Genomic DNA, 20,798 nt, shown 5'->3' on the forward strand with positions numbered 1-20,798 from the left:
ACTTTACAGTGTGTATTATTACATTTGTAGAAACACAGGAGTTTTATTTGAAAAAGACAAACTGTAGCTTTTGCAGAACTGGAGGAATAGAGAAGGCAAATGCAAACAATCATCTGCTCATGAAGAAGTGATAGCTTTGGGAAACACCTGTAAAGGTTCAAAGAAAACAAAAGACAGAAGAATACATTGTACATTTTAAGTCTTATCCTTAACAAGGCACTTGGATGAAATAAAAGATAAACCAAACACTTGCTGAGGGTAGTGGAGAATATAGTAGAAACACACGCTCACTCTTTCTCAATTTAGGAATACACATACCCTGTAAGACCGGTGCAATACAACAATAGCCCAAAATGCTCTTTATTAGTTGTAATTGGCTAGCAGGAATAATTAAGGGTGATGTCTTACAAAAGGCCAGGTACTGCACAAGTCAAATTTAAAGAGCAGGGCAAATCCCAAAGCACAGAAGAGAGACACAGGACAAACAAGTCACAGCCTATCTTAGACAGGAAAATTAAAAAAAAATAAAATCTTGCAGTTCCTTCAGATCTCCACAGGATCACCCAAGGCCCTAATTTTACACAACAGCCTACAGACACAGAAAAGGCCATGGTATGAATAATCATCCCTATGAAGACAAGTTAGGTATCCAATGACAGCTCCAAGTAGGAACCTCACTGCATCTTTAAGCAACCAGGTATCCCACAGGATTTGGCCCGAGGTCCAATTCACTCAATCCTCATCATCCCAATTTGCACTACTGTAGGAGGATAACAACAGCAGCAGGGCTGCAAAGTTTACCTGCTTAATACATGCAAAGCTCTTTAGCATTCTCCTCCAATCCCCTCATGGATGTGCAAATCATTGTATTCTTACTGTTCTGGGATAATGACTGCAATTTGATGGCTTGCAGAAGGAGGCCTCTCAGCAGGGACGTTTTCATATGAAGGCTCCCTTAGGAGCTGGTGGGGGTAAGAATTCTGAAAGTGTAGCTCAAGGGCCACACGTTGAAGGAATCTTTTTCTTTACTTCCTGCCCTATCACTACCTTATTGTGACACCTTTCAGAGAATTTGAAAGAGGCACTGCAGCAACATGAAATTGAATAAAGGATATTGAAATGCTTCATCTAAGCCCGAGTTTGGAATCCAAGAAGGTAAATGCAATTTCATTTTTTTAAAATGATATGGTACGTTAAAATACTCTTTGTTCATTTGGCTCTTTAAATGTCCTCCTCATGCAATGCAGTTTCTGACTGACCAATTAATGAAAACAGCTTCAAGTGGTTACTCCAAGACCCTTGCTTCTTGTGAGTGGTTTATGGAATTTCGAACACTCTACTTAAACAGTACAGGATGCCGAGGATGCTGCTGGCATAAAGCCTATGTTTAACTCAAATGATGTTCACATGTGTGTTTGAAATTATGACTATAAGCACCAGAAACAGGTGATCCATAAGATAATTCAAAAAGACCAGCTTCTTCCAAATCTATTTTGGACATCATCTCCTGAAGTTCAGACCTTTGACTCCCTTCTGCAAAACTCACTTTATTATAATGCTCACACTTGAAAAAAAAAATTACCAGCAACTATCATGCATTACTTTTTTCTCTGCTAAGTATTTTACACCAAAGCCGTAATAATTTAGTTAAATACTGATAAAACTTCTCTGGAGCAGATTTTTGGTTCAACTGCAAGAGCTCCAAGTTAAGCTTGAAAGGCCTCCCACTGACCAGATCTTTTCTTCAAATTGATGGAAAAAGAGTTTGAATTTTTGTTGTCTCAAATGTCAGTATCTACTAGTGACAGGAAATGCATCTCTTGAAATGAAAGCCACATTCAGTGTCCTTTGAAGTGGCTTTGTTAATGCAATTAGTCACTTAAATGGGGAAGTAAGGGCTAAGAAGCAGAATCTTTTGAAGGGCAGAAACTTTATGAGCAGTTGAAATAATTCCACTTAAATAATGCAAAAGTACATGTAGGAAACAGTCTGTATAACATGCCTGGCCACTCCCCCTCCACTACCAACCCGAGAAACCCCAAACACCTTCACCCAACAGAAACTCCCAAAAGACATTAGGTGTCAAAGTTCTAGTACTGCCTGTGAGCCAACCCATCACTGAGCAACTGCATTTGAACTGTATTTTGAGCTGATTAGAGGAGGAGTATATAAAAGGTGATGTTCCTTCCACAATACATGCCCTGTTAGTTTAGGATCAATTCTAAGTTAGTATGAAGGACCACAGAACTATTTTTTAAGTACTTCCTTTTATATACTTTGTTCATGCTGATAGAATGTTCATTTTCACTTCTGGTAGATGGTGGTGGTGGTGAACACAGCTTATCCCTTCTGACACCAGTTTGGGAGCAGAATAAAACAGAAAAAAAACCCCAACTTATGTTGTTTTTGCTTCTGGCCTCATCACTCTGTAGGATGTTCCTGGCATTGAAGGATGAAAAGAGGTAAAACAATTGCAGTAACAACAAAACACACGAACACCCAATGCAATTCTCTAAGGCAAGCAGAAAACAGCAGTAACAATGACTGGAATAGCACCTAAGTTTTAATCTTCTCCTTTCTAGGCTCTAGAGGGAATTCCAAAGGTTAAGACACTAGACAACTTTCTGAAAACTCAGAGAACAAGTTTCACACACCCATTCAGGTTTATGTTTTTAGACTCTTTTTGTTTCATTTTGAAAGAAAAATCTTCCTTCCAAACTATTCAGAATTTTTACAGATGCTTACTGAAACCTACAAAAACATAACTAGTTTGAATTCACTTACACCAACTTCCTTTTTTCCCAACATACCTGGTTTAGTAAGCAGATCAAAACCAGTTACAAATGTTTCACTGTGGGATTACAAACACCTTTTTAAGTGGAGAAAATATTAAGAAAAAATTTGTAGTGAAAGACTAGACCAAGAAAAAACAAGCTGCTATGCCTTCTACATTGTCTGCATTCTTACAGCAAAGTACTACTATAATCCTTTAAATAGATGTGATGAAACTCTTAATAGAGGTGAGTATCCCTAAGGAAGCAGAATTCAGGCATAATATAAGTATCATAGTTCAATGGGAAATGACTTTTTAGACAAAATGAAACAAGATCTCCACAATTCTCTTGATTGTGAAAAATAGACATGTATCTCTCTGCAAGAGAAAAGATCTTTATCAACATAAAATTTAAAGTGATACTGAAAATATTTTAAACCCTGCCAACCCCCAAAACACATCTGCATTATTATAATTTTAAATACAAACATATGATATATAATCAGAATTTATTTATATTCACCTCTGAACAGGTAAAACCAAAAAACCGAAACTAGTAATTAGTAAGCAATAATCACAGTTTTATGCCAAAAAATGAAAAGCAGCTTTGACAAGATTTTAGATCCACATTCTATACCAACAATGAATTTCAAAATAAAACCCTAAGATACTCTTAAGTAAAGTTATTAAAAGTGAAAACAGGTTTTTTTAGATCAAAGTACATACTAGATATAATTACCACAGATATGATGAGAAACAATACTAAACTTAAATTCAGGCTCTCTTTGCTACTAATTTAATTACACATAAGAAAAAACCAAATCCAAGCAATGTTACCACTCCCATTTTTACTGATCTTTTTTCCAAGGTGGCTGCTTTTTCTGGAACTTTCGCTTGGTTAGGTTTATTCTTTTCTTCATACTGAGACAGATGTTAAATCCATGTAAAAAGTGCAGAAAAAAAAAGTTAGTGTCAAAGCTTCTTAAGTAGATTATAAAGCACCCATTCATAAGAATCTGCATGCATCTAGGACTGACATTACTTCTTTCTGTCTCTGTCCTACTTAATTTGAAATAAATGTGTGTAAATGTTCACCTTATCTGATGTTCAATTATTCTGAAACATATATTAGTAACACAAACTGTTCGTTTACAAACGTAATTACTCAGGAGTAAACCACTGCTATTATTAGATGCTACAAAAATCTAATAACAAACAATTGAACCTTGACTGTCAAATGTTTTAGTTAGAACTTCTGCCATTTAATTACAAAAAAAACCCCTGTTTATTGAAAAAGAAAGTAAACATTTAACATATTAGACTTATTCAAAATTACAGGGAGAGTGGAAAGCACCAAACAAGTGCCTTCTCAAATACATGTTGAACCTGAGTGGAGCCTTGTCATAAAGGACAGCAGGGTTAGGTTCTGATTTCCTACCTTAGTTACAATGCTTGGAAGACTGTCTCTTTTACCATACTTTCAAAAATTATATGCTAAGACATTTATTGCTGGAAAAGTCTTGTCATGACTAAGACAGCGAACAGTACTGAAAACTTCAAGGGAATTTATACAAACATTTTATGTAAGAGGTTAAACTGTGTCGCTTAGATTCACAGGTTCACAATAAACACTTGGGTGCTCTACATTCAAAAGTGCTCCATCACAAATTAAGTAGCACAAAAATGTCTTGTATTACAGTATTCGTAAGTGAAATTCATAAAATATAACAGGATTTTACAAAGAAGGATTTTCTTTCTTGAAGTAATGAGAAGGCTGTTTCACACAGGATACAGACACTGTGCTTTGTCTTGACAGCTATAAAAACCTTACATCTTTACATACAGATAAAGTCAAGTGGCACCAAACTTGGAATCCTCCCAGCCCTCATAACTGGCCTGCATATATAGGAGGCAAATATATACACATGTGATGATTGCATATGCAAAAAAAGGAATAAATAGCTAATAAGTTCTTTGCCACAGTTACTACCTCTTAATATATTTGGTGCTAAGTGATTTATTGGGAGAAGGCTGTTATATTACATTAAATTTACTTAAACTACAGGAAATTGCATTAGTAGCATTATACTCAAGGTCTGAGTTCCACATGGCTTCGTTCAGCAACAGATTCCTTTCTGACACTGATGCTCCATTTACCCTACCCCAGCGGCCGTTCATTTTACCAGCCTATTACTTAAAATGACCCCATCTGACAAGAGAGTGTCACTATGTTGGCTTGAGAATGACTGATGTGGTGCTAACATCTAGCCTTGACCTCTCCCACCCTCTTCTTTTGTCACTCTACAGAGTTATCTGGGATGCCTCCCATTCAATCCATAAAACCTTAGTATCTTCCTTGTGAGTCAATAATTCCAAACAAAAGATTCCTTAATTAAAAAGTAAGAGTGTAAGTATTCAGCATGGCCTCTATGCCACAGTGGTTGTCCAAGAGTACAGGGATACATTCCAATTAATTCCTTTGTGCACTAGAAAGAAAAAAGTAGATTATGCTTTCTTTTGGAGATTTTCCACACTTCCGTGGAATATTAGAGATTATTTCTCTTCCACCATGAAAAGGTAAAAGGGGGAGAGATCGATGCAATGTCCAAGCTAAGGCTGAACAGCCTTTGGCAGACCAAGGTATGAAACATTTCCCTGACATATGTCATATTTGAGGTTGCATCAGAAACTCATACACAGTATTTAACAGCCTCACTCACACACACCCACCTCCACCACGAGGTCCTTCAGTTTGTGAACTTCTTCTTCCAACTTTTTAACACTGCAAATCACATCTTTACAGACTTCAATATAGCATTCAGTTGGTGCCCACGGCAGTGCCATCTGTTAATAATTACAGTTATTTGCCATAATTACATTGTAGATTTTAATATAGTATTCTACAGTTCATGTATTACAAAAGACAGTGCCAGTAAAGGTCTATAATTGCATTTATGCTGGGTTTTAATTGCATAATTTATGCACAATAAGCTACGACTCCCTAGCAGCCTTTGTTGGAAACTTTTGTCACCTTAACTCTCCTATCAGTAGAAACATGAAGAAACAAATCTATCTCGTTTAGTTGTATGGCCTAACTCTTTGAAATATATTATTTTTAAGAAGTGTCCTTTAGAGAAAGAGCACTGGACAGCTTTCTACAACTATGTAACAACCAAGATGGTTGATGAATATTTATCATTTTTATTTTACAAGGTGGAATAATGCACTCTAAATCAATCTTCTATTTGGCTGAATACCTTGTGAGAATTTTTGAGGAAATGGTTATTCATGGTCTGCACAGGAATGATCAGCTTACTACACTCTTTATTCAACTTCTGAAGAAACTTGAGCAATTCATCTTCACTAGAAAAATAAAATTGTTATTTGTCAAATGCTGTAACTTCTTGCAAGCTGAATATCACATACGAATTTTCAACACTGGCTAGTGAGTTAGACATGCAGTTTCATAACATACAAAAAACCCAGTATCATTTTAAAAGTTAGTACGTGTGAGATATTTAACATCTTAGCAAGTTGTTGGGGTTTTTTTCCCCCTTTTTTGTCCCATCCTGTGCCTCCCCTGCCTTATTTCTGAATGACAATATTCCTGACCTGCAGCTTACATTTTTGAGGTAGATGTGAGGGGAAAAGTCTGGTTTGTACTTTGGAGCTAGGAATGAAATGACTAGGTTTAGGGTAACATAGTCTCCCAAAAGAGTAGAAGAAAATAAGAATTCAATAATACTGGCTTGGCCCTTGGATATGGAAACATACACCTCAGAGCCTAAAATATATGACATCCATTTTGAAGAAAATTTTTAGTTGGTGCTCAAACACAAGCAGGAAGTCAACTCTCAAAATTAGCTTGACCCATGTCTCCAAAAAGTGGACAGAAGGATAGAAAAAATTAACAGATTATTTTCAGCTTTAAGTTTCTAAAGCTTCCACATGACACTGACTCAGCTTTACTGGAATGTCAGAGAATTTTAGTCATAAGTCATGGTGCCAGCCAGAAACTTGCTGCTGCTCACCAGGCAGAAGCAAAGAGGGCAAGGAAGATGATCATCCAATTACTTTTACTGAGTGAGCTCTCAAACCCTGAAACTCCTGAGAAGTGTCTGTATCTCCAGCAGGAAAGTTTCTGCTAACTCTAAGATATGTGGGTCAACAACAGGCAGGGCCAAAGCAAGAGAAAATTACAAGTTCCTCCTGCAGAGCTTCTTGTTCTGCAGAGCCATAGTATCTGAATAAACTAACTCAGACTCCAACATTCCTCCATTCCCTAGGCAATCAGCTATTAAATGCAGACATATAACTAAATGCAACATACCCATACCACTTGCTTCTTTCCTCTGAGGTCAAAAAGGTATCCACAAAATTTGTCAAACAGCTAAACTAAGCTACACACCAATGCAGCGCATGTATCCAAATGGAGATGGAATTTAGGCCATTGAATGCCATAGAGTGCTTTCCTTCAACTCTGGGCACAGGATCATTAGTGAGTAAAATTTCTGCCACTGCTCAGGATATCTGTGATTTGCAATAGTGCTGAACTGCTAAGACTTTAACATTTAACACAGAAACATGACGAAACATTAATGGGTATGCTGGAGGTTTAAAACCAGTACTGGACATGTTTTCCGTGAAGATGGAGAAGTAAAAATGCTAATTAGTTTGTTTTTATAAAATAAACTATTGCTTGTTTCAGAACAATGTAACTGAACTGAGTATTTTAGGTAAAGAGCCCAAACACTAAACATCTGGAGATAGTCTAAAAGCTTCTTCCACATTACTACAGTCAAGCCATAGTCATAAATACTTTCTTCTACTTAGATAACTTTTTAGCTGGCATCTTTTGTGTTTCATTACAAAGGAAATTATCTTTCAGAATTCTGGAAGGATTCTTGGCAAATAAAAAGTATTTTTCATAGGCTTGAATTAGGGAGGGGGAAAAAAGAAAAACATTTGTTCTATTATACTATTTCACTACACCACAGTTCTTAAAAAACTCCCAATTTTCATAGAATTTTATACTTGTTGAGGTGACATGCTCTTATATTTAGAAATGCAAATAATGTTTTCAAAAAATTATCACCTTAAAAAGGAATTAATGGCTGTCAAAACATCAGTGGCTACACAGTGCTGGACACTCCGTAAGTTTATAATCAATCAGTTCAAGATTTTCTACTATGTTAGTTTTTCTATGACTTGATGACTGATTCTCCTTCTCACAGAATGACTTTGAACAAGTGGGAAGTAAAATCTTTATATAATAGCATGTAAACATAGCCTAAGATTTTAGTCTAAAGGTCAGATGCCTAGAATACATGTCAGGCAATTTTCTAGAAAACTATGCAGTGCTTGCTATACCTGAAATGCTGTCATATTTTGTGTACCTCAATCTTTAATTAATCAATTATTTTCTGGTTTTGAGAACTACATATGATCTAAACCCACACTATACTAGGAGTAAGATATGTCACTGGTGTGTGAGACTGCACCAGATACTGTGTGGGTATTTCATTGTATTTGGCCACACAGAGTGAATGGATAATTTTCTTGTATTTCTCTACTTACTCTCTCTGTTCACATTTTTAAGATGCTCTGCTTGAATGTATGTACTAACCACTACTGTGGAACAATCCGAAAAAAAGCATACACTTTAACACAAAATGCCTAAAGCTTAAACTAGGAAAAGTCACCTTAAACTGTAGCTAATTTTTGCTTGCTGAAGAGTCAACATCCATTTCCAAAGGCACCCAACAGATCCCTGGTCCACCACCTCAGCTCAGCAGCAAAGCCTCTATTTTAATACAAATGGCTCAGGTGCTGTTAGAGCATTTATGGTGTATCTGTATCATACTGATTTATATCCTCCTGCATGCTGGAAGTTTAGTAATTCAGTACTGCAGCACATGTACACATTTGCAAGATTCTTTTCTGAAAGTACACAGTTGTATTGATGGAGTATTAAAGAACCATCGAATATCTGGATTGGAAGGGACCTTACAGATGATTTAGTTCCAATCCCTCTGCCATAAATAGGGACACCTTTCACTAAACCAGCTTGCTCAAAGTTCCATTCAAACTGGCCTTGAATACTTCTAGGAATGGGACACCCACAGCTTTTCTGGGCAACTTATTCTAATATCTCACTACCTGCACAGCAGAGAGTTTCTTTCTTACATCTCACGTAAACGTGCCCTCCATCAGTCTGAAGCCATTCCCCCTTGTCCTATCACTACATGCCCTTGTAAAAAGTCTTTCTCCAGCTCTCTGGTAGACCCCTTTTAGGTGCTCTCTCCTCCAGGCTGAACACCCCCAAGTCTCTCAGCCTGTTTTCATAGGACTGGTGCTCCAGCCCTGTTGTTCATCTTTGTGGCCCTCTCCTGAACTCGCTCCAGGCTGATGTCCTCCTTATGCTGGGGATCCTCGAGCTGGTTGCAGTAGTTCAGGTGGAGTATCACGACAGTGAACAGACAGGGAGAATCCCCTCTCAACCTGCTGACCACTCCAGCTGCAAGTGCACATTTGTTGTGTCATGTAGAGCTTCTTCCAGGAGCTGAATTTGATGATCCTTGTGGGTCCCTTCCAACTCATGATATTCTGTGTTTCTGTAATTCTTGTCAGCCAACACTCCCAAGTCCATCTCCTCAGGGCTGCTCTCAATCCACTCTCTGTCTAGCCTGTACTGGTGCTTGAGGTTTCCCTGACCCAGGACACTTACACTTGGCCTTGCTGAATTTCATGCACCCACCACTCAAGGCTGTCAAGGTCTGCCCTGGGTGGTATTCCTTTCCTCCAACACAGCACACAGCCCTGTGTCACTGGTACACATACTGAGGGTGTACTCAATCCCAGTCTCCACACCTCCAGCAGAGATGTTAAACAGCACCAGCCCCAACACCAACCCCTGAGGAGTGTCACTTGTCACTAGTCCTCATCTGGACAGAGAGTCGTTGCCCAACACTCTTGCCCAGTGTGAATGTTCAGCCAATTCCTGATCTCTGAGTGGTCTCTGAATGAAATCTCCTCACAGACCAGAAGAAACATCAAAGTCCTCTATCAGGACATGAGCTCTCTGCTCTTCCAGCCCATCACAACTGTTCAAGAGCTTCCTCAAATGCCTTGCACATCCTCCCAAGTCTGAGAGCTCAAACTTTGCATTGTGATGCAAAAACATTCCTAAAGCAGGCCACAAAGTCTCTTTTTCATAAAGACAGTAAAGGTACCAGCACAGCACCAGCACTGGGAGCAATCAATGTTTGAATGACTGGGAGTGGAATACATACTGGACAGTCTCATGGAGCTGGGACTCTAAAGACAACACCATGGCAGGATCACATCATGACCTGACTGCTAATGCACAGTGTCAGTGCAGTTCAGCTTCCTCCAAAGCAGAGACATGTACAGACTGAATTTGAACCCAAGCACATTCTTTGGGCCGATGAACAGAACTAACAGGGGCTCCAGCCTTACAGCATTCAAGCAGTACAGACAGCTCTCCCCAGTACTGTGGAGAGGGAAGGGATATCTATGTGAGTACTAGCACAGCTGTCAGATCACTAGTCAAGAGGGAAATACACTGCAAAGAGGAACTGAACCTTTACTATCTAATCCATTTTTAGTAGGTATTCTTGTATAAGTTGGAGAATTAGGAAGAAGAAAGATATGAGCATGGAATTTAAATCTAGGTGTGTCTTCCAGGAAAAAAAAATTACTTACACATAAAGGATAAGAGATTTTAGAAATCTTATGGCTCCCTTGTAGTGACTATATACTTCATTTTGGGCTGGATGTGGAGTGTTCTAGCAGTGCTTAGGGAACTTACCAAGTTTAATAAGGTTGCTAAGGAACACACCTCTCAGCTTGGGCCTGGATTCTATGGTACTGCACAAGACTATACTAAAAGTATGGGAGGTGTTGCACAGCTGATGCTTAATACTATAACGGGAAAAAATACCAAGTTGGAATGGGAGTCTGAAAGAGTAACCCTTTCTTAAAAAAATTCTCCTTATAAACCTACTGATATATATAATCTATGATAAGGAAAATAGCTTCTAAACTTGCTTAATTGGTAAAATTAAAAAAAGATATATTTCAGAAGCCAGTTTTCTCTTCCAATGGAAGAGAAAAACAATGAAAAAAATCTAGAATCTAAACAGAAATAGCATTTATGATTTAAGATACACATGTACAAGATATGATTTTATGAGCTGAAAATTAAGGGCCTATGCTGAAGTTACATGCATCTCTCCCTCCCATGTTTGTTTTTTTTTTTTTTTATTATTTATCTTAAAATTTATCTATCTTAAAATTTATTTATCTTAAAATCAGATAGATTTGACTGGAAGACTAACATAGCCTACCTTGTCTAAGCTTTTGTTTGTGCAAAACACACCCACCACCAGCTCCCACAATCTACTAACTTGCATATTCTCATGAATGCTATGCATTAAGGGTAAAGTGAGACAATTTTACCTTTGAGCCACAGAAAATAACATGGTCACCTTAGATTGTTAACATTTCACTTCCATTTCCTTAGATATACTGCTAATACCTCAATTCCAGCTTCATAATTTCAGAGATGTCTTCAAATTTTTTTCCTTCCACTTGCAGATCGTTAATAGCATCTAGGAGTTTCTGCTGATCCCCAGGATTTGTAATGCCAATCTAAATTTAAAGAGTAATTCCAAATATTATTTACTTTTAGACTTACTAGACAGAACAGTACAGTAACACATTTCACTAGCTTCTAAATATTAAGATTTAAAAGAAATTCTTTTTAAGTTATTGCAACCAGCTACAATGCATGAAAGTGGCAAAGGAAAAAATAAAACCACAGAAAATATTCAATGATGGAGAAAAAAATTACAAGAGATGAGGAACTGCTGAACTGAAACTGCACAGGATATTCAGAAAACCTGTTTAGGGTTTATTAAAAAAATAATAATAGTAGTTTGCCTAAGTACCCCTGTCTTGTTAGGATGTTAGGCTTTTCCATTTCAGAATGATCTGAGTCATCTCTGACAGCAAGATAACAAATCATCATGATGGTGGTACAGCATAACTCAGAGAGAAAGAGTGGAAATTATCAAATCAGCATCAAATGGAGAATTTTAGAGGAAGACATCTTTTTAACTGAAGGAAAACAAAAAAGATACATAATATGTAACAGATTCTCCAAGTGACGCCTGGAGCAGAAAGCACTGGCAGCTGTGCTATCCATCAAGCATCTCAGATTAAATTTCAAGTCATATTTAAATCCTAGACCAAGAGTTTTCTTGCAGAACACTTAGTGAAAAAGAACAGTTCATTAAAAAAAAAAATAAATGTTTTTGTGCCACATTCAGTATTTCCCTTGCTCATCTGACAGGCTGCTGTGCGACACAGGACTTTTGGTGTTAGCAGCCCTAACATGCTCCCCCACACAAGTGAAAAACCTCTTGACTTTGCTCCTAAGGCACCAGCTGATGACCTGACTCAACAGGCACAGGCCACTCCTGCATTTGAGACTGCAAGGATCTCAGAGTCTCCAAACCTAGACTACATGGGACCCTCACTGATATTCTGTGGGCTTCCCTTCTGCACCCTCAGAAATCTGGAAGACATTAGTGTTTGCAGTCTCCCAGATTTCTGTTGGAAAGAATTTTGAATGAACAGCTGATAACCCACATCAGACCGACATTCCAGGGAAGAGACTGTGCCCAGGGAAAGGCTTGCTTTTTTCTGAGACCCAATGTTATGACACTCATTGTTCATTGTGACAGCATAAAACTTCACCGGGTTCTTCACCAATCAGAGCTAAAAAATAATTAAAGGTACAGTTGTGAGCCCATAAACATACCAAAACCATGTTAAGTTTACAGACAAATAAATTCTTCAGTAATGAAAAATCCCAACAAGATGAATTGGGACTTCAACTACAGGTGTCATGAACTTTTGAACTTTTTAATAGGTTTCCATGGGTCCCTGAATGAATTATACTGAAGTCTTTTTAGCAAATATCACTAGCAGCCTTAAGATAGAAAGATCTGAGTTTTGTATGAATAATCTGCTCCACTCGTGTTGAGCTGTAAGTTTGCTCAATACATTAGATTTCAGGTTTGCCTTCTGGAGCCCTATCTGGTACAAAGCAATTAATTCTTAATTAATGACTGCATTACAGCAGTCATTTTATCATGAATAAGTAAGCAGATTTCTACAATAGTTATTCTTGAGGAATTAAAACTATCTTGCTTAAAGTAGGAACAATTGTGAAGACTGCCTTTGCTTTTGACTCCACCTTCTCATTCCTGAAACCAGCAAATCAGGATGCAGCTTTCTGACCAGCATATCAGGAAGATGCACTTTGTTCCCCTAGAAATAAAACGTAATTTTGTTCTTCTGCAAATCAATCACTGAGCACCACCACAGCTTGAAAATATTTGTCTGGAACTAAAGAATGTAATAAATGTCACTATAGATAAAGCTTTTTACCACCACACTGATTCTGCATTTAGTGCTGAAAGGTGCAGAACTTAAGAGATGGAAGGTTGATAGATCAATCCAAACTACTTCCCAATTTCTAGATCAACTCTGCAAGAACATGAAGTGACCCAGAACCTGACTCTTCATGCAATAATGAATGCATGAAACAACCACAGTGCCACAAGCCCTTCTTGATGGATAAGTGAATTTTTAAGTTGATGTTGGTTCACTTGTGTTCTGCAGTCCAAATTTTCCAAGTATTATTGTGAAGTGGCCATGTTTAAGAACATACAAGTGCTGTACAATGATTTGCTCATATCTGTAAAACAGACTATATGCACTCTCAATTTTAGCCAGATCAACTCTAAGAACATCTATTTTATTCTTTGCTTAAATACATACAAGGCAGCCCTTCAAAATCCAAGCCCCAACTTCACTCCAACATGAATGTGACAAGAGGAGAATAAGATGGCCTCAGCACATGAAAGATGATATACTGCACAGATAAAAGCTATGCACAAACTCTCACAATGATGCTACTTTGCCCAAGTAACCACTAATTTTAATTAGTGACAAGATCTGACACATTTCTGTCAAATATTAAGTGCTTTTTTCAGGGAGTGGGGCAGAGGAATGAGTCCTGGAACTGTGAAATAGAAGCACATAGACCAGATAATTATCCAATTATGTAAAGTTCTGGATTATATTTTGAATTTTGATGTGTGAACTTTTCATTACACAGTCTCAAATCCAAAACACGATGCCAATTTCTCTTATTCGAAATTAAATGAAATGTAAGAAAGAAACTGTTTTAGTCCTAAATGCATCCAGACACTAAATTACTTCTGTTGCTATCTTATCAGAAAAATGCTTAAAACAAAGTAAAAAATGTGTCATAAGTAGTGCAGGCAAAAACCTCCAAATCTTGAAAAGACATGTCCCAGTACATTGAACACATTTTTTTCCAGAACGGAACAGTTTATAAGCTTGAGGAATGCAAGGATTTCAGCTTGAAAGACTCATTGTTTAGGCTCTGTTGTAGAATACAGATAAAGATATTTACAGAGAAAATATCTTCCTATATTGTTTGATGGAGGAAAGCTTATCATGTAATGACAGGATTTCTCCCCAGTTCTCTGGATACAAAGCAGCTTGGCTCAGAGGTATCCATCAAAGGTCATCATTAATCTTTGTAGTAATAAGATCCAGGCTCTTTAAAACAGCTGGCTGTTAGCTGAAAGTCTGCCATCACAGTGAAAACTTTCAACTCTGAAGTTACAAGGAAACAGATTAGATTTCTTCTATCAGCAGCGTGGGGAGAAACCGTTAGCAGAGCTCTAAAGCAAGACTGCATAAAGAATTTTGGATAACTTATGAAGAGCTAATAAGCCAGGAGTGTTATGCCATTTTTTAACTTCTCAACTGAAGACTCACTAATTAATTTATGTCCACGCACAAAGCATGACTTATTTTTCAGGAACTGTTTCCTGCTGTTGCAAAGTTAACAGACAAAGCAAGTAAATTCTTACAGATATTATCTTCCTTTGTAGAAGCAGCTGATCCCTGTAGTTACTTCAGTTTGTTAAAAGATTTTTTGCTTTTATAATAACGAGCCTTGAACCATATAGAACAATGAAACAGAAGCTTTGATTTTGAGCGAAATTCCACCTCTTTGGAGAGGGAACCATAAAGCTTAGCCACTCACTGAAGTTCACAATTCTCTCCCCACAGTGTTCACTGGACAAAAACAAGCAATAACTACAATACCAAAAAGCAAGTGATCAGTATGATCATACACTCAGATTTACAGTTTAATGCAATCATGCCCAACACAGCAGCTCACACAGTAATGAGAGGAAATCCATGAGAATCTCCTTAAAAGACAAAACTACTATCAACAGGGGCTTTACTATCTACTTTATCTATCTTTACTAACTACTATCATCCAGGAGACCAGGATGCTGTCCAATGATCCTGAGGCTTCAGAAAAGCAGTAACATCAAAACACACTGACATGTCTTACAATATTTTGCCCCAGATGAACTCTTAAAAGTCTCTTCATTGACAAAGCTCTCTATAAAAACGTCCCCTGAGAATACAGAATTAATTGTGAGTTCTATCAGAAAAATTACCTACTCAGTTACAAGACAAAACATCAAGCAAATCAATCCTTGCTGACATACACTCTAAAGGAATACAATGTTGGATCCAGCTGCCAGAACACACACCTCCCTGGTACCAGGATTAGGGGAAAAAAAGCTGACACTAAGAACATGGGACACTAGGGACTAGCTCCAGTACAGGGAGCAGTCTTGAGGAGGCTGTGTTTACAAAGTCTCTTTGGAATCCCAGACCAGAGATTCCAAAGTTCCCCAGTACAGAGCACTCAGAAGAATCCTGCAGACTGAAGTACTTGCTTTGTTCCAATGAGCCTCCTATAATTGGATTTTATTATAGCATCCTCCAGTAAGCACAGAAAGTCCTTTCACTTCCCAGAGGAAAAATTCCAGCAAGAATAAAGAAAAGCAACCACCACATCTTAGCTGAGAACTGAAGCCTTGTAATAATGCATCATTTAGTCAAAAGACCAACCTTCCCAGCTGCAGTAAACTGTAAGAAACACAATCTTCTATTTCCTACCTTTTGGGGGGTGGATAAGGTTTTACAAACCTGTCTGGGATACAAGATTCTGCAATTTAAGCAATTGTAATGTAAGAGAGCTCTTCCTTCTCCACCAAAAATTAACACCTCACAAAGGAGGACCGCATCTAAAGTAGTTGTTCAGTATTATCTACTGTTTATCCTAGCACTGACTTCTCTTGAGAGAAATCACAATTAAAAACTAAAAATGGTAACAACTAACATTTAAACTAGAACTATTTCCAGCTTATCCAGGATCACTCATTGATCTGTGAGATTACATACTTCAGAAAAAGCCTGTCTATATTCACATTAATATTCAAGAAGTTGCAGAAGATGTTGAAAGAATTCTTGCAAAGTTAGACATGTATAATGAGAAGATAAGACATTAAAAATACTTAAAAAATAGAGGACAAAATTAAATTATATTTTAAAGTAGTAAACTGACCTGTATTAAGTCATCTTTTTGCATGGTCAGAAGTTGTCTTAAAGCTATATCTTGTTCCTGTATAAAACAAAGGTGTTTCTGCCATCAAAAAGAATTTCAGAATAAAACAGTTTCAAACCTGATTTTCTTCCCTGTTTTACTTCAGTTTTCAGGAACAAAACCAGCTACAAAACATCATTATTGAAGCAATGAAAGATCTGTCTAGTTTAGAAACATCAAACGTTGTGACTAATGCATGTATCAAGAAAACCAATTTAGTCCAATGTTGTTTAACTTCCCCTTTTATATAAAAAAAATCTGTTTAAGGAATTTATTTGAATTAATATATTAATGGTAATATAACTTTCTTTTTAATGCAGTAGGTGCATTTTACTTTCATGTATTACATGACAGGTAGCAAATATACCACAAAATTACCTGCAGTAATTCTCTAATGTGTTCTAGACCAAGACCATGTAAAAACACTTCCATTTCATGAAAAGTTGAATAGGAACTGTAAAGATAATTAATGAGATTGAAGTTAGAAACAGTGGAAATTTAAAAAAAAAGAAAAAAAAGACAAAACAAAGACATCTATAACAAAATGTTACAGAAAAGCTCCCCAGACATAGCACTTGGGAGGAACCTGAAGTTGCACACACCTGATGACAGAAGTACCTTAAAGCACACAACGTAATCTATCAAAAATTTTCAGATGTCTTTTCCGTCGAATAAGTTGAATTGGGCCCAAAGGGAGATGACTTTTGTACATAAAGGTAACTTTAAGTCACAAAACATTCCAAATGAACCCTGAAGTTGGGTCACAAAAGCCTGAAAAATGTGGAAGTGGGGTAAAGGAAGACAACTATGTACATAGCATTCATATCAATTGGACTCAGTTCACAACTGGTACCCTTTCTGTTCCAGTTAAGCCAAAAGAGGTTCTCAAGAAAACAGGACTGTGTGTAATTAAAAATAGTGGAAATGACTTTATCAAGAAACTCATCAGAAGACTACTGTTCAGAAGATAGACTGAGGAAGTAGTTAACACTGAACTGTAAGTTCAGAGTTTAACATTTATAAACAAATATAAAATATCAATTTTGATTCCCTACTCTACCAAGGGATATAAAAGTACAAGAGGAAAAATAACTAAGCAGCTTTCAACAATCAGATGAACTGTAATGTAAAGAATTAAACGGAAATCCTAGAAAATCTTGAAAGGACTACTGTATTTGCTACAACAAATCTTTTGCCAAAATCCTGAGTTATGACATACTTTGCTCTGTCTTGTTGTGGGCCCTGAAATGAAGGTCTGCCCCTTCTTCCCCTCAAAGACTGAAGGAGCAACTTGAGTGCCATTCCATGGCACGTACAGGGCAGCCAGGGAATCACCCCAGCCAGCATGGCTTTAGGAGAGATGAGTCCTGCTGGACCAACATGACCTCCTTTTTAGAGAAGGTGACCCACCTAGCAGGTGAGGGAAAGGTTGTGGATCTTGTCTGTCTGGACCTCAGTCAAGCTTCCAATACTGTCTTCAAGAGCATTCTCCTGGAGAAGCTGGCAGCCCACTGGGTTAAAAACAGCTGCATGCCAGGCCCAGAGAGCGGCGGTGAATGGAGCTACATCCCTTGGTGGCCACTCACTGGCAGTACTCCCCAGGGCTCCATGGTGGGACCAGTCCTGTTTAACAGTTTACCAATGATGAGGATGAGGGGATTGAGGGTACCCTGAGTAAGCTCACACATGACACCAAGCAGGGTGAGCATGTTGATCTGCTGGAGGGTAACAAGTCTCTGCAGAGGGATCTGGACAGGCTGGATGAATGGGCAAAGACCAATTGTATCAGGTTCAATAAGGCAAAGTGTTGTGTGCTGCCCTTTGGCCATAACAATCCCATGCAGTGCTACGGGCTGGGGGAAGAGTGTCTGGAAGGCAGCCCAGCAGAAAAGGACCTTGGGATGCTCACTGACAGCTGAATATAAGCCAATGTGTGTCCAGGTGTCCAAGAAGGCCAATAACACCCTGGCTTGGATCAGAAATTGTGTGGCCAGCATGATTAGGGAAGGGATTGTCCCCTGCACCCAGCACTGGTGAGGCCACACCTCAAATTCCGTGTCCAGTTCTGGGCCCCTCACTACAAGAAAGAAATTGAGGGGCTGAAGCATGTCCAGAGAAGGGCAGTGGAGGTGGTGAAGGGTCTAGAAAGTGAGTTGTATGGGGAGTGGCTGAGGGAGCTGGGGTTCTTTATCATGGGGAAAAGGAGGCTCAGGGGAGACCTCATCACTCTACAACTACCTGAAAGGAGGCTGTAGCCAGGTGGGGGTTGGCCTGTTCTCCCAGGCAACTAGCAACAAAAGGAGAGCTGACACAAGGGAGGTTCAGGCAGGATATCAGAAGAAATTTCTTCACTGAAAGGGTAGTCAAGCATTGGAACATGCTGCCCAGGGAGGTGGTTGAGTCTCCATCCCTCGAGGAGTCCAAGAAATGACTGGAAATGGTGCTTAGTACTAAGGTTTAGTTGACATGGTAGTGTTTGGTCAAGGGTAGGCCTTTATGGAGGCGTATTCCAACCTAAATGATTCTAGGATTCTAAAAACAGAATCTGGTGAGGCCTGAAATACTCTGTCTGAAACTACCGCACTGTCAACTGCTACCCTGTGAACTGCCACCAGCCCATCAGCCTAATGCTACAAAACCAGAGCATTCCAAAATCAGCAGGACTGCCTGAGCAGGGGCAATCTGACCAATCAGAACAGGCTATGGACACTGCAAGCTGTCTTTTTAAGACCACGCAGCTCAAGCTGAAGGACACAAGCAGATGGTTTGTTGAGGACTTCTTAGCCAAGTTCTTGTACAAAATCATATCAGAAATCTCTGAAGTTGCTGAAGCAGGTGCTGATTTCAGGCATAGGGCACCTTCAAGCCTCAGGGTCAGGGGCACACTCTGCCAAAACTTCCAGAGTTTAACTAGTGTTCATACTTAATTTTGACTCTCCAATTGATTCAAGAAAAAAGAAAAGGGCATAGCTCCTGGTGGCAACGAAGCTGAACACAGGCATTCAGTGAAAACATCAAAAATTTAACATCAAACGAAGATAAGAACAGAACAAGTATGCAACAGGGGAGCACACAAATTTAACAGAGCTGAAATGAACTGAAGTGACATCAGAACCTGGCTCTCCTACACTTAACACTAAATGAAAGGTAAGAAAAATCTAGAGCATGCTCTTTGTTTATATTGCCAAGGAAGTTTGCAATCTTGAAAAATTGATAGTACATAAATATACTTACTGTGGGCTCTTGGCAGCACTCCAAACAAGACACACATTATGTTTCAGAACAACTTAATCATTGATATGAACAAATACAATATTTTAGGAATGTTTGTAAGCTAAAATTACACTACAACTGTATTTACCCAACACTGTGGTCAGAGACAGCTGCCAGAAATTTGCAGTTAGCCTCTTGCTCAACTGTTTTATGGTATCTCCCTTGCAAGTGATTTGCAGCCAACGAGAGCAAATTAAATATCTGGAACAGTCAAAATGAATTAATTATTATTAAAACTCAAAATGCATAAAAAATACATGGGAGTAGGATTACAATCAATTACTGCTTACAGGGAACATGGAACATCTGCCAGTTCTCTAAAGCATACATCTATAATGAGAAGTTAAGACTAAACTAAGAGTTTACCAAGAGCATTTCTGAATTAACCAAATTCAGAAACGCTGAATTTGGTTAATTCAGAAACACAAGGATGGACACTGAGCACAGTGATGTCTATCATATTGTCCAAAAAACCCTCTACAGAATCTGCCACTACAGAAAAAGCCAAACACCAACAAAGTAATTTTTGCTGCTTGTAGACAAGAATTCTATACAATAAGTTCTCTAAAGAACAAAAGGCACATGACTCTTTTAAACGTCTCCACTTCCAGTGCATATATAAACATAAGAATTACCAATCTACAACTGACAATCTAAGTTAACTTTATCTGACAGACAGGGGTTCTTTTAACTCATTAAAGAAGAAGCTTTCTGGTAGGCATCTCTACACACTGGTGATGAATTGCAGACACTGAACTGCCTCTGTGTGGGTTTTGAGACAGTTACAAGAAAATTCAGCAAAAGAAGTAGAACCTCAATAAATCTAAAAAAAATGGTGAAACCACTTGCCTAGGATTTAAAACTGGACTGGCTAGTAATACACATATACAGGTATGTGGGTTGATCCTGGCTAGAAAATCCTACTGAGGCTAGCAGGATGGGGGAGAATGAGAATGGTAAAAGTGAGAAAACTTTTCATGGGCTGAGATAATACAATTTGATAATGAAGGGGAACAAAGAAACAAACGCAAAAGCTAAAAAGCTAAGTGATGCAAAAGCAGGCACTTACCACCTCCCACCAGCAGACCAATGCCCAGCCACTCTCCAATTTTATTGCTGAGCATGTTAGAGGGCATGGAATACCCTTTGTGCCAG

The 20,798-nt window shown here is 38.3% G+C and overlaps 1 protein-coding gene across 2 annotated transcripts in view; it reads right to left on the reverse strand.

Moving 5' to 3' along the window:
• ASZ1 (ankyrin repeat, SAM and basic leucine zipper domain containing 1) overlaps positions 1-20,798 on the reverse strand; it is a 45,862-nt gene continuing 25,064 nt past the window's right edge. For both annotated transcript variants that reach the window (XM_063155324.1, XM_063155323.1), the window contains exons 7-13: positions 19,732-19,844; positions 16,749-16,824; positions 16,332-16,388; positions 11,334-11,446; positions 6,031-6,136; positions 5,504-5,617; positions 1-3,694 (exon numbers count right to left, since the gene is read on the reverse strand). In XM_063155324.1, coding sequence (XP_063011394.1) covers positions 3,548-3,694; positions 5,504-5,617; positions 6,031-6,136; positions 11,334-11,446; positions 16,332-16,388; positions 16,749-16,824; positions 19,732-19,844 — 726 coding nt within the window. In that variant the 3' untranslated portion in view covers positions 1-3,547. The remainder of the gene's footprint in view (positions 3,695-5,503; positions 5,618-6,030; positions 6,137-11,333; positions 11,447-16,331; positions 16,389-16,748; positions 16,825-19,731; positions 19,845-20,798) is intronic.

This window comes from Melospiza melodia, chromosome 4 (genome assembly GCF_035770615.1).
Source record: "Melospiza melodia melodia isolate bMelMel2 chromosome 4, bMelMel2.pri, whole genome shotgun sequence".
Classification (NCBI taxonomy): domain Eukaryota; kingdom Metazoa; phylum Chordata; class Aves; order Passeriformes; family Passerellidae; genus Melospiza; species Melospiza melodia.